The 14,808-nt window shown below is 33.0% G+C and overlaps 1 protein-coding gene across 4 annotated transcripts; it reads left to right on the forward strand.

The window, feature by feature from the left end:
- Window positions 1-895: 895 nt before the first annotated feature.
- LOC148943206 (ubiquitin carboxyl-terminal hydrolase MINDY-2-like) lies at window positions 896-12,915 on the forward strand. Of its 4 annotated transcripts, XM_089101870.1 has the most exons (5): window positions 896-960; window positions 4,457-5,720; window positions 8,594-8,734; window positions 9,778-9,975; window positions 11,566-11,803. In XM_089101870.1, the coding sequence occupies exons 2-5, from the start codon at window positions 5,679-5,681 to the stop codon at window positions 11,650-11,652; spliced, it is 468 nt and encodes a 155-aa protein (XP_088957996.1). In that variant the 5' UTR covers window positions 896-960; window positions 4,457-5,678; the 3' UTR covers window positions 11,653-11,803. The 4 variants fall into 4 exon arrangements, with proteins under 4 accessions (XP_088957996.1, XP_088957995.1, XP_088957994.1 ...); XM_089101869.1 differs by lacking the exons at window positions 896-960; window positions 4,457-5,720; window positions 9,778-9,975 and having other exon boundaries at window positions 8,594-8,730; window positions 11,566-12,915; XM_089101868.1 differs by lacking the exons at window positions 896-960; window positions 4,457-5,720; window positions 9,778-9,975 and having other exon boundaries at window positions 8,597-8,763; window positions 11,566-12,915.
- The last annotated feature ends 1,893 nt before the right edge of the window (window positions 12,916-14,808 follow it).

The raw sequence follows: 14,808 nt of genomic DNA on the forward strand, positions 1-14,808 counted from the left end.
AATATATTTTTGTATATATTGACCCATAAATAAAGTCATACAGATTACTTTTTAATATGTCATTCTACTATAAACCATTATGAATAAAGTCATACAGATGACTTTTTATGTATCCTGCCATTATAGAGAAAACATAAATAATGTCATACAGATGGCTTTTTATCCTCATACTATTATAGAGCAAACATGAATGAAGTCCTACATATGACTTTTTATGCCTTTCTTTTATAGAGCAGCCTAAATAAAGTCAAACAGATGAATTTTTAATATATCATTCTACAATAAAGCATTATGAACTAAGTCATACAGATGGCTTTTTATTCCTCATACAATTATGCAGCAAACTTAAATAAAGTCTTACATATGACTTTTTATACCTCATGCTAGGCTATTATAGAGCCAAAAAAATTAAGTCTTACAAATGACTTTTTATACCTCATACTATTATGTAGCAAACATGAATAAAGTCTTACATATGACTTTTTAATACATCATTCTATTATAAGGTGGTATGAATGAAATCTTACATATGACTTTTTGGGTTTCCTCTCAATTATATATAATGAACTAAGATGTCATAGAAAAGACATTATGCGGTCTCGCTCATTTATAAAGAAAACATTATAAAAGTCAAAGAGGGGACTCAGTGTTGCCAGTAAATGAAACAAAAAACAAGCCCGAGCCCATGAAAAACACGCCGATATACGCCCGAGCCTTTGAAAACCAAGACTGCCATCTTGGTCAATTCCCAAAGAGCTAAAATTGACAAGATTTGTGTGTTCAAAGCAATTTTTAGTGCTAAAGTAAAAAAATGTCTGCGTCTGGGACACGACACAATGCGACAATGACCGAAAAAGTACGATAGTTTGCATCGCTGAGCTGATGAGAAGGAAACTATTAGAGAAGAAATAAAAAAAAAACACTGCCACGCTGAGGTTTCATTATTTATCTCTTTCAATCGTAAGTATTTCTGTTCATAAGAGTTTCCATCTGCTTTTAATTTGTTTGTTTTTTTGTACTCTGGAGTTAAAATCCAAATTGAAGTTTTATCTTATCATAGGCAGCGCAATAGCACTGCCTAAGTAAAGAGCGATGTGGGCACAATGTATTTTTTTCTTTTAGACCAAGGCACTTCGTATCGAACCCCAACTTTGAATAACAAGGAAAATAATTTTTTTTTTTTGCATGGGTATGGAAAAAAAGTTTGCTTCTTATAAATTTGACTTGGTAATGCCATCATAAAGTGCCACATGGTACCTGATGTACGCACTTTATATTATACTACACACTTATGATATACTACCCCTCCCAGCCCCCTTAATATTTTTTCATAAATTTTCTTCTGACTAACAGAACTAGGCTAGGTTAATGGTGTCAATTTGCAAAAGTTTAGTGGGGGGAGAAATGTATTTTAGAATCTGGAGTGAGCAAATTTGTTGTTTTTCAGTTCTTCAATGAAAATACCAAAAAGTGGTTCTCTTCAATAAAATTCTCCAAAAATGTACTTTAAAAATCTAAGGGAGGTATAGGGAAGAAAAATACAGGAGGGAGAGCTTCCCTAATCCCATCCCAATTGATGTCACTGAAAGTAGCAGGCAACTTATACATCCTAGAGAAATTTTTTAAGGCTCAGTCCAAAACTGTTAATTGTATCACAGTACTTTTGGTAAATTTATAGATGAAAAGAGCAGAAAAAGTAGCATCAAGTGGTGATGGAAATTTGAGTTCTAGGCTGTCTTGCTTTCTAAAGTTTCTAGCATGCAATAAACAGGTGATTAGGAACAGCAAAAAAAAAGAAACAAACACTTCTACATAAGACTTAGGAGTCTAGCAGTAAAGGCACTGGTGTGGCCAGGGTAAGCTTGGTTTTGATTCTCAGGCAGTTCAATTTTTCTAAACGTATATTCCTTTTCAAGTGCCCATATTCATTTCAAATGGTCAGTTCTCATAAAATGTTATAGTCAAAAAAGCCAAAATGATGACAGTGTTTTCTTTGCAGCATAGGAGCACAACAAAGGCATTAATAAAAGCATGAATTTCTGTAAAGTATATCAACTACACATCTTAAGTTCTTTAAATATCCTTCAGGTTTCTAAAATTTGTATTTATTTTATGTTGGAGAATATTTCACAGATGTTTTTATTTTCATGAATGTTTCACATGTGACTTTTTATTTACAACTCCTCAAAGATGCCAAGGATAATATACCCCAAGACCTCTTACTGTGACACAATTTCAGATTTTATTAAGGGAAAGTTTAAGAGAAATGTGAAGTTAAAACTATATTTAATGCCCTATCACTGCTGGGGGTTATAGTTTTGTTTTCAAAGTTGGAAAAAAGATCTTTTATGAAGTTTATTGTCTTATGTTTCTTAAAATTAAAAAATGCCAAAAAATTAATAAAAAAAAACAGTTTTTCTGAAAAACTCTAAATAACTATTGTTTTGCTGAAAACACATAGCAGGATTAGAAGCAGAAAATGACATCATTTTTATTCAATCCTAAAAAGGGCTTATATCAGATTTGCCTCTCACTCACTTGGACTATTTGTCTTGGCTTTTTCTACAATTAGCCATGGCTTGATGCCCCCAACTACTTGATTTCAATTCAAAATCAACAGACTTGGTATCTGCCTTCAGTCTCAACAAGTGCAATGGCATCATTTTTATAAAATCCTAAAAAGGGCTCATTCCAGATTTGCCTCTTACTCTCTTGGACTATCTGCCTTGGCTTTTTCTACAATTAGCCATGGTTTGATGCCCTGCTGAAAATTAAAGACTGATCTATAAAGCTCTCAATAGTCTTTTACTAGTCATGAAATCAATCAATTTTACTACACAATTTTAGGTCTCTAAAAACTGAAAGAAGCTTAGTTTTTAAGTAATGCACTATTTTTTAGTAGCCTATTCTAAAAATATAGGGAAATATTATGTGTCAGTTTATTTGAAACAGTTTTTCAAAATTATGTCTCATAATATGTGTAGCAGTTTTATTTGTTGCTTTCAAGTTTTAAAATTGGTCTTAACTTTCCTTAGAAAAACTTTTTTTTAATTATGGCAAAAAAAAATTATGTTGAGTATGTTGAATTGTGTTGAAAATAAGAAGAAGTCTGTTGGAATATGACTGATAGAAGAATCATAATTTGGATTTTGTATCTTTATTCAGATGTTTGTCAACCAGGGAATGAGCACAAATGATTTGTCAACATTTTTAAGGTAAAACAGTAAAGCTGAAGAACCAAAATTGAGATACATCTCTATGGTTTGGATGGCTTTGCAGCCCTTTCTAGTTTGTTTTGTGTGAAGTAAGGTTATTCAAGTCAGACTTATGTATTTTAGGTTAAGAAATAGAAACCACCAATATGCGTTCAGAAAGTCTTTAAGAACAAAGATTAGTAGTTGATCAAAGTAACTACAGTGTACTTGTAAATATCTCAAGCTTATATCTCAAATATCTCAAGTTTCTTAAGCTGCTTTGATTCAGAGGTACAATATGAGTGTGGTTGGGGCAATTTCCCCTGTGATTATCCCTCCCCCTGCCTTAAATTTTGGAAAATAATTTTTCTTTTTATTTTCATTGGAAAATAACCCATCCCTCCTAGATTTTGAAAATTTCTTTTTTAGTTTTCATTAAAAAATATTTGAAAAAATTCTTTGAATATCAGTTTCATCCACTTGATTTGCAATTTAGCTTGATTATGCAAATCAGCTGCTTTGTAATTCATGGGCTTGAATTTGCCAGACATGTTTCTTTGAAATTGTATTGCAGCAGTAGCATCTTTTGGAGGAGTATTCACTATACAAAGAGTGTAGCTCCAACAACCAATTATATGGGTTATTTTTCTAATTACAGTATGCTACTGATCATAATTTATATTGAGACCTGAACATACTTTTTAGTTTTTATAAAAGGGCCTCTTATCCTTTTCATATATCTTAGAGACTTAAAGGATATTTTGGTGAAAGTTTGAAAAGTATTAAAAGAAAAAAAAACTGAGCCTACAAACTTTTCAGAACAATTCAGATTATGGTCCAGCCCTTCCAAGACCTGGCTTTATTATAGAAATTAAGTTTTAAATAAATACAAAAAGTTTGTACTAAAAAAAAATTAATGTGAGCCAAGTCATTTTGTAGAAATAGATCTAACCTATTTGGAATCAGCATATTAGCCAGATTTGCCTCTTACCTGGATTATCTGTCTTGGCTTTTTATACAATTAGCCAAGGCTTGATGTCTGCAACTACTTGATTTTAATTAAAATCAAGTTGCCATCAATCCATGGCTAATTGGAGAAAAAGCCAAGATACATAGTCTGAGTGAGAGGCACAGCTGGCAAAAATCTTTTTCCAGAATGTATAAAAATAATGTAATTTTCACTTATTGATAGATAGTCTATCATCCATCCATCCATCTATCACTGCTATCATCCATCTAACACCGTGTTCAATCTTTTGCAGGTGAAACTCTTTCATGGTTGTATAGTTGAAAGAGATATTACGGAATTAAAAGAATTTACTGGGAAATCCATCATACAATCAACTTATTAACATTATCAATTTGTCAAATTGTGATAAAAACTACTCTGTGAGAACTCAGTGAAGGAAGATTTACTTAGTGCCAAAAGAGTAGAAGAGCGGAAAAGAGGGGAACAGGCAGAAAAGTTTCTTGACAAAACTTCCACTCAACTGACTTATCAAGGCCTTGTTGATCTAACCTCTAAAGTTAAAAATAATGAATTGGCTGTTTTGTTCAGAAATAATTACTTCAGCACCATCTATAAAACAAATGATCAATTGTTTACACTTCTAGCTGATCAAGATTTTCTAAAAGATGATTCTAATATATGGCAAACTCTTCAAGATACATCTTGCTCTGGTATCTAAACCGACTATTTTATCCATATACCACAGAGTTTTAAGCCCCTGGAGACTCTTCTTTTTGTCCAATCCAAAATTTTGTTGAAACTATTTGGGGGCAATAATAATCCATTTTAAATTTAAATTTTCTTGCTGCAATCTAAGATGACTGGTCACATTTTTGTCACTGTTGGGTCTTACCATTTATTTTGAAATTTCTAAAATATACTCTATGATATCAATGATCACTAGTAGTGTTTCCACTTCGTTTACTTTGAGCAACTTTATGAAAAGTAGTATATTCCCAGTTACCATTTGAAGGACTCCATAGAGAAAATTGATTTCATCACGGAAGAATGATTTCCTCCAATGGTCTAACATTCCATTCTGAACTTTTTAATGCACGTATTCTGAGTAGAAGATAGCTTGAATCTGATCTAAAAGAGAGTTGAAGAAAGGGGATGACAAAAACCAAGATGCAATATTTCTGATAGTCAAAGCAGCTTGTTTGACTACATCCTGTTCTGAATGCTTCAGCAAATGGACCATGACTGGTAAAATTACTTCAGACACAACACACTGGCTCTTAAAACTTTTTTGAAAATAACAGAGTCTAACGATATCAATATCAGCATTATCACCTTTCAGTAGTTCCATAAGTCAAGGACGTAACTGAATCAGTCCATCACCTACAACAAGCTGAATTTGGTCATTACTTGCATCTGAGATGTATGACAGAGCAGAGCATGCATACACTAAAAGCTCTTCCTTAGAGTTTTGAAGAAGACGTTCTAGACAAGAAAAATAAAGCTTAATTTGATCAATGGATTGTTGGGAAACATGGTTCTTGCATGACTGGAACAAGGTATAAGCAACATTTCTCAGACAATTTATGGTCTTAGAAACCAAGTCCAGTAGAAAATTTCCATCAAAGAAATAACTTGGTTTATATGGATAAACTGTAAATTATATCAATTTACATTAAAATTAAGCGCTGTTCACCTTTTACACCTTAATCAACTACATTTTCTATTTTCATTTGAGAAAACAAATATGTTTGAAAAAGACCATTACGGTTTGTCACGATCCCAAGCATGATTGCTTTAAATCATAACATTTATTTTTTATATGCAGTTTTTCCATACCTGAGTAATAGAAATTACACTTTTCAATGCTTACATAACAAAAAAAGAATAATTTATAGTTGACTTGTCAAGTCAAAAATAGCCAAAGTTAAAGGAAAACAATATTCCCTAACTATAGTTAGTCTATCAGGCGAGTCATAAAACTGTACGGTAATCTATGATGGCGATAACTGAGGAGGAAAACTAAAATTTAGCAATGATTTTGAGCTGAAAATATGTTTTCTTTTCAGGGATTGTCCAGCGCTTATAAAGTTCAAATAAGAACTGGTCACCAAAATTCCTCGCTGTTAAGAAGGGTGAAAATGCCACAAATAAAGAGAATCATAATTTTGAAAATTCTCCTCAATTCTGGCAGCAAAGCATTCTGCCAACATTTTTTTTTTTTTTTTTTTTTCAGTGAGACCCGAATGCATGCAAGGGAAACTTAAAGCAATGCAAGGGAAGTATGTTCCTAACTCCTTGGTCCCTTACTGGCTGCCCAGAGTAGTCTATCCTAACATCAGTTGCCATTCTTATTTTATTCCTATCTTCTATTCCTATTGCTTCTTAATTGTTATTTTCCAAATTACTTTAAAAATACCCAAATTTACTTTAGATGCTACAATTGCTTAGAATACTTAAAGTAAAGAAATTATGTATATCTAGATACAACAACCAGTAACTCAGCTTTTACATTGTATTGTAAAGAGCCACTTGCCTAATACATATAAATTAATATGTAAATTATGTTTTACTTCCTTAATTTTAAATATATATATATATATATATATATATATATATTATATATATATATAATTTGCCTTCTCATGGCTCTTTCAGAGTTACGTGGTGCTATTTGAATGGCATCTGAGTGACAAAGGAAAGAGGCTGGATGTGAATGCAGAAGTACTCATACTTCTAAAAAAGTAATCATTCATTTTCCCTGCTCATGGATCAATAAATTGCTTATGTTTTAAGTAGAAAAAAAACAACAAAATATTATGAATAATAACAAATTAGCTGAAGAAATCCCCTACATTGTTTGCTGATGACACAAACTTTTCAACTCTGGTACGTACCAAAGTTCAGCTTTAGGAAGCGCTTTGTAATAATATGGGAAGGCAAAGGATAAGGGCATATAAGACAAAGGACAAGGGCATATAAGACAAAGGATAAGGGCATATAAGACAAAGGATAAGGGCATATAAGACAAAGGAAAGAAGTGGATAAAAAGGATAAGTATCCTCTTGAGCCATTACTGGCGCACAGGGCACCGAATCTACATTTCAATTGCTGGGTCTTTTTTACAGGGACAAGTAGTAAGTTGGCGCCCAGCCTTGCTCCGTCGAGGAGTTCGTAACACAGTTAAAAATATTGGGACATAACATATATATCGTTGAATGGTGATTTGATAGTTTTATTTGCCCCTTGAATCTTAAACTTCTGTTAAAACTGCATTTCATTTGTTGAACCGTATTACTAACTGTATGCTAAGCAGAGCCTCGATCCACTGTGCTACAACAAGGTAAAGACAAATAACGATAAAAAAAAAAAACTAAACTACTGAACATTCCCCGAATAAGATAATTTTTTTCATTTTGGAATTAGTCTTCAGGTCTATAAATTTGAATTAAAAGAAATTCAAATTTATTTATAAAAAAAATAAAAAAATTCGAATTTATTTGTGTTCTGATTAATTTTGGGTGTTATGGATACTAGAAGACAACGGAGCTAATAATTTCCTGTTTCAAAGTAGTAAAACAAGCCCAATTTAGGAGGCCTTTTCATTAACGTTTTTTAAAATAAATCATTGCTTCCATTAAAAAAAAAAAAAAAAAAATGTACACGTTCAACAGTACACAGGTGGTGTAATTGTTCGCCATGTATGATACAAGAATACACATTTTTCGGCGAACGGTTGCCATTTCACAAGGTTTGATGTCCGTAGTCATATGTCAAACAATCATTTGCAATTCTTCATTTGAATGAGGGTTGTTGCTCTAAATTTTATCCAGAAGCTATACGTTCTTTTCCAAAAAGTTCAATGGGCACACGGCACTGAAAATCAGAAATATGTATTGTTTTGATAGAAAAATGCATACTACATTTCTTCTTCCGTCAACATCGCTATGAATGGTTGCAACAACAAAATTTTCGGAAAAATGTATCAGTTTTGCAGTTTATGGTCATCCATATCACTTGATCAGTCTACCAACGATTTTGTTTGTAGGGTAGCTTAAAGGTTGAAGTTTCAAATTGGAATTCACTCGAATTCTCAGTCTAATAACTACGTCGGTTATTAATTGTCAATTATGTGGAATGCTTACTTATTTTCTAATCCAAGCTTAAAAAAGAGGCTAAAATCAGACAATATTGATGATAGAAAATGGATCATCTTGCGATGACTACGGCTCCGATCATCTCCCAAAGGAGAATATGCGATGGCGTAATACTAATGATTCAAGGCAAGGTTCAATAAATAAGACATTTTGACTGGTTGGCATTATGTTAAGCAGTTTTTCCAAAGTCTATCAACAGGGCAGTCACAGGGTGATATTATTAATTGAATTTCTATTTTAGACATTAATTTTTGTTTCTTCTTTTCTTTTTTAAGGTTGACAAAGATCATCATATTCGGAAAGAAAAATACAAGAACAAGAAAAGAAGGCTACGAAAAGATAAGATTTTTGATTTAATGAGCTATTCCATCTTGGGGAAAGGAGATTCTCCCTCACCTAATCACATCAGTCGGCAAGTATGCTGGATTTGTTTGCACTTTTTACGGTAGTTAGAATTAGTCAATTTTGAAAGAGGGCCAAAAGCCTTACCAATAGTCATCAGAGTTAAGAATTCATAGTAATACATAAATTTTGTCTTGGAGGACGTAATTGATTCAATGAAGTCTTTGGCATGAGTAGGATGGTCTACTGGCTCATTGAATTTCCATTGAAGAATGTAGGTTCCTTCCGCCGAGATGACATGCAAATCCTGCAATGTCAGAGTTCAAACTGTAACAATACGTTTATAAATACTAATGTTTATTTGTGCTAAAACAATGATCTCTTATGCACCTTCATTTACGTGTAGTTATACGCCTCTATCAGCTTAACTCAGTGGTCGGGGAACTTTTTTAATCATTACCCCAAAATATTTTTATGTAAGTTGATATTACCCCATGGCGAAGAGCAAAAAAAAAAAACGAAACCGCCTATTTTTAGCATATTTAATATTATATCCCCTCATGACAATTTTGAAGATAAAACACTCACTAAAAATTAAATTAAAGCGTCATTTATTAAATTTATCAATGTAATACCTAGTACTACATAACGGTAATAATAGTAATATAAGTAATATATATATAACAAATTGAAACCTGTTGGGGTACAATTGAGGGTTGATATTTTGTGGTACTGCAACGAATTATAATAATAATAATGGTAGTACAAACAAAAATTAGAATTAAAAAAATTATAAAAAAAGAATAATTGAAAACATTCTTGCTTCACGTTTTGGAGAAATGATTTTTGTTTTATGTTCGATACAATTACTTCAAAATTGGGAATTTTGATGTAAAAGTTGTATGAATACAGTCTTCGGCGTTTAATCGATGTCTGTTCTTCGTTTTTATGTTCATTAGAGTGGAAAAGCCTTGTTTGTACAAATATGTTGTTCCAAATGGCAGCAATTTTTTAACCACCTCTTTATGTGCTATTTTGAAAGCCTTTGCAGCTTTTGACATCCAAAAAGACTACAGGTTTTGCTTACTCTCAAACTGAATACGTGCTTTTGTATTAGAAGGAAGTTCAAGAATTGCTTCTGCCAAACCTGAAGGTTCTTCTGGCAATCATAGCAATGGTATCATGTAGCAATTTCACATTTAAAGGATCTACAATCCAATTGACAGCACGAGTATCAAGATCTGGAAAGTATTCTGAAAACCGCTTTCTGAGTTCGATAAGATGTCTTACTATTGTATCCTTGATGTCAGCAAAAGTATTATTTTCGCAATCTTCCAAAAAAAGCTAACCTTGAAAAAGAAGCTATCTTGTTCTGTTCTACTTTCTGTGTCTAATATCGCAGCTTTAATCCAAACACTGACAGTACTTCTCTTGCTGAAAATATATTAATATTCTTTCCTTCCAATTCTTTGTTTAATATATTTCTGCCCTCAAAAATGTCTGCTAAATATGCGAAATATGTAACCCAGGAAGAATTATTAAACTTTTCTGCGAGAATATTTTATTGATCAACCATAAAAATTTCAACTTCAATTTTGAGAGCCCATATTCGATTTAGTACATTTCTGCGAGAGACCCACCTTACTTTTGTATAAGAAAGTAGGTCCGTACATTCAGCTTCAACATCCTGACATAATTCACGAAATAGCCGCGTATTTAGTGTATGTTCCTTGATAAAATTTACAATCTTAATAATTAAAATACTTGAATTAAATTTTCAAATTGTGGCTAACCTTTATTGATATATTGATGATTAATGATAAAATAGTGGTCTTGTCAGCAACTAACTAGAAAAAGTGGCTCTGACTCGTCAATGTATTTGTATCTTGACGCCATGGCATGGACTGAGCTGGTAGCCGGGGCTGTGCTTTAGTGTGCAAAGATTTAACTCGAGAACAATGTAGTGGTGGGGAGTGAAATGGCGTGGCCTGGATATGTCGCTAAATTGTTTAAGTTGAAAAAAATACTAACAGGTTTATGAAATAGCAAATTAGAAGTACATACTTTTTACTCACAAAAGTTACATTTTTACCCCCCAAAATTTTATTTTTACCCCATATGGGTACAAAGAGTTGTAGCTCCAACAATCAATTATATGGGTTATTTTTCTAATTACAGTATGCTACTGATCATAATTTATATTGAGACCTGAACATACATTTTAGTTTTTACAAAAGGGCCTCGTATCCTTTTCATATATCTTAGAGACTTACAGGATATGTCGGTGGCAGTTTGAAAAGTATTCAAAGAAAAAAACTGAGCCTACCATCTTTTCAGAACAATTCAAATTATGGTCCAGCCCTTCCAAGACCTGGCTTTATTATAGAAATTAAGTTTTAAATAAATACAAAAAGTTTGTACTAAAAAAAAATTAATGTGAGCCAAGTCATTTTGTAGAAATAGATCTAACCTATTTTGAATCAGCATATTAGCCAGATTTGCATCTTACCTGGATTATCTGTCTTGGCTTTTTATACAATTAGCCAAGGCTTGATGTCTGCAACTACTTGATTTGAATTAAAATCAAGTTGCCATCAATTTATGGCTAATTGGAGAAAAAGCCAAGATACATAGTCTGAGTGAGAGGCATAGCTGGCAAAAGTCTTTTTCAAGAATGTATAAAAATAATGTCATTTTCACTTATTGATAGATAGTCTATCATCCATCCATCCATCATCTTAATTTAAGTTTCAATTTAGGAAATTTTTAAAACTACAAGATGCAAAAATATTTGAATAAGCTAATGAATTTATCTAAGTAAAATACTTGACCAGAAACGGTAAAACTCAAAGTCTAGAATAGTTTATGATTGTAGAAGTGTTTATAGGAGATTTATGTATTTCAGATAAGATACAACTTCCTGAAGAAGAAATACTCACTGAATATGACAAAGAAGAGATGCCACCAAGAAAGTTTCAGAAGTTTCATGTAAAGTGGATTAATTGGAAGGGCAATGAAGCCCCTATAGTTACACAATATACCTGTGCTCCTTGTCCTTTGCTGGCCTTTGTTAATGTCTTGCTTTTAAAAGGGCAGATTGAATTGGTTTCATCTGAACAATTGTTGGAATTGACAGAAAAATTTGTGCTTGAAAATATACATAAGGATATTGGGGATGACAGAGAGAATTTTCAGCAGAGCCTCATTGATGTTAAAGCCAGACTATTAAAGCTTCAAAGTGGAATTGACATAAATGTGAAGTTTTCCGGCGTTTCTGAGTTTGAAATTACTCCTGAATTCACTGTGTTCAATCTTTTACAGGTGAAACTCTTTCATGGTTGGATAGTTGAAAGAGATATTACGGAATTAAAAGAATTTACTGTGGGAAATCCATCATACAATCAACATATTAACACGATCAATTTGCCAAATTGTGATAAAAAACTGCTCAGTGACAGACTCAGTGAAGGAAGATTTACTTAGTGCCAAAAGAGTAGAAGAGCGGAAAAGAGGGGAACAGGCAGAAAAGTTTCTTGACAAAACTTCCACTCAACTGACTTATCAAGGCCTTGTTGATCTAACCTCTGAAGTTAAAAATAATGAATTGGCTGTTTTGTTCAGAAATAATCACTTCAGCACCATCTATAAAGCAAATGATGAGTTGTTTACACTTCTAGCTGATCAAGATTATCTAAGAGATGATACTAATATATGGCAAACTCTTCAACGTACATCTGGCTCTGGCATAAAGGTCAATTCCAGATTCAAGTTTGAAGGGAATCTGTTATTGATCTACCCGTGGAGTGAACAAGAAGAGCAGAAATTATCTGTCAATATAACAGATGATCAAGTTGATATAACCGACTATCTAAACCGACTAAACCGACTATTTTATCCATATAAACCGAGTTATTTCTTTGATGAAAATTTTCTACTGGACTTGGTTTCTAAGACAGTAAATTGTCTGAGAAATGTTGCTTATACCTTGTTCCAGTCATGGAAGAACCATGTTTCCCAACAATCCATTGATCAAATTAAGCTTTATTTTTCTTGTCTAGAACGTCTTCTTCAAAACTCTAAGGAAGAGCTTTTAGCGTATGCATGCTCTGCTATGTCATACATCTCAGATGCAAGTAATGACCAAATTCAGCTTGTTGTAGGTGATGGACTGATTCAGTTACGTCCTCGACTTATGGAACTACTGAAAGGTGACAATGCTGATATTGATATCGTTAGACTCTGTTATTTTCAAAAAAGTTTTAAGACCCAGTGTGTTGTGTCTGAAGTAATTTTACCAGTCATGGTCCATTTTCTGAAGCGTTCAGAACAGGATGTAGTCAAACAAGCTACTTTGACTATCAGAAATATTGCATCCGGGTTTTTGTCATCCCCTTTCTTCAACTCTCTTTTAGATCAGATTCAAGCTATCTTCTACTCAGAATACGTGCATTAAAAAGTTCAGAATTGAATGTCAGACCATTGGAGGAAATCATTCTTCCGTGATGAAATCAATTTTCTCTATGGAGTCCTTCAAATGGTAACTGGGAATATACTACTTTTCATAAAGTTGCTCAAAGTAAACGAAGTGGAAACACTACTAGTGATCATTGATATCATAGATTATATTTTAGAAATTTCAAAAAAAAAATGGTAAGACCCAACAGTGACAAAAATGTGACCAGTCGTCTTAGATTGCGGCAAGAAAATCTAATTTAAAATGGATTATTATTGCCCCCAAATGGTTTTAACAAAATTTTGGATTGGACAAAATTAAGTGCATCCAGGGGCTTGAAAACTCTGCGGTTAGGGAGAAAGCTTCAAATATTATCAAGAAATACTATTAGCAGTTCAGTTACTTCTTCTGTTGTCTCAGCAGATCATTAATTTATCTTTTAGGTATCTGGTTTCAAGCTTATTTTTCAATGAAAAATATTCCCTGGAATTTAATTATATTTAATCACTGCAGAAAGTTTTTCAGTAAATAAATTGTTTAGGGCCTACTACTACTACTACTTATGCAATTAGTACTACTGCTATTGTGACTTTTTCAAACTGTGACTGCTTTTATCTGTTTGAATTCGGGACTACTTGCAAAGGCAAATACTTGTGAATGTGACTGATTGCGACTGCAACCCCAACTAATTGTAACTAAAATTGCCAGTGCATATGACTTTGACTGCATCAGCTATTTGCCTATACAAAACAATAAGACAATCCCTCAGGACTGCAGCAATGCCAAAGAGGCAGGGATAGACTGGCTGGTAGGTTTTCGAGCTCAAAATCCACAACTGTGACTACGCAAGCCTGACCCCAAAAGCTTAGGTCTAGCAAAGAACTATAACAGGGTCAACATTGAACAGTTCTTCCAAGCCCAAAGTAAGTTCTAGAAAAGTTCCTTTTACTGCAAGTGCCATATACAAATGTAACGAAAATTCTGCGACCACAGTTCTCGTTCCTCCTTTAAGTGTTTAAGGAGAGCGGTTAGATGATTGTGTGCAAAGCAACATCCTCAGAGAGAGGTATAACGAAAATTGAAAAAATAAAAAGTGAAATAATGAAATACTAAAATGAAAAGTGGACTAATACAACTTCAAACTGAATTTGAAAATCAGTTTGCTGATCTCACGTAAGATGGATATTTTCGAAAACCCCTTCGCAGTGGATATTTCTCGATTATCGAACCTACATTTAGACGCAATATTATACGTCTCTACTACAAAAATGCAAGCTAATGTAAAAAAAAAACACTTGCAAGTCAAATGCAACAACAAAAATCCCATTGATTGTATTAACTACAATAAATTTAGTAAAAATATACATCAAGTGTTTCATTTTTAAACCCAAAATATTTTCATATAAATATTGTAGATGTACTATAATTATTATAGTATACCTACAATACTACACTACAGTGTAATGACGTGTGACCTAAGTACGGCCCGCGTAATGTCCCAACGTAAAATTTTGGCCCTTTTACAACAAAAGGTTGCCGACCCTTGCTCTAAGCCATTCCTGTGATATGTCCTTTTGACAAATTGGTTGCAAATATTGCTTTGATTTTAATGAACATTGTCTGAAAGTTTCCCCTGAATACCTCTGTCTTTTTGGACACCAAGGATCAGAAATGCCCCCTCTCCCGAAACAAATG

The sequence above is a fragment of the Artemia sp. Qi Xiang Cuo genome, chromosome 15 (genome assembly GCF_049724085.1).
Source record: "Artemia sp. Qi Xiang Cuo chromosome 15, ASM4972408v1, whole genome shotgun sequence".
Classification (NCBI taxonomy): Eukaryota; Metazoa; Arthropoda; class Branchiopoda; order Anostraca; family Artemiidae; genus Artemia; species Artemia sp. Qi Xiang Cuo.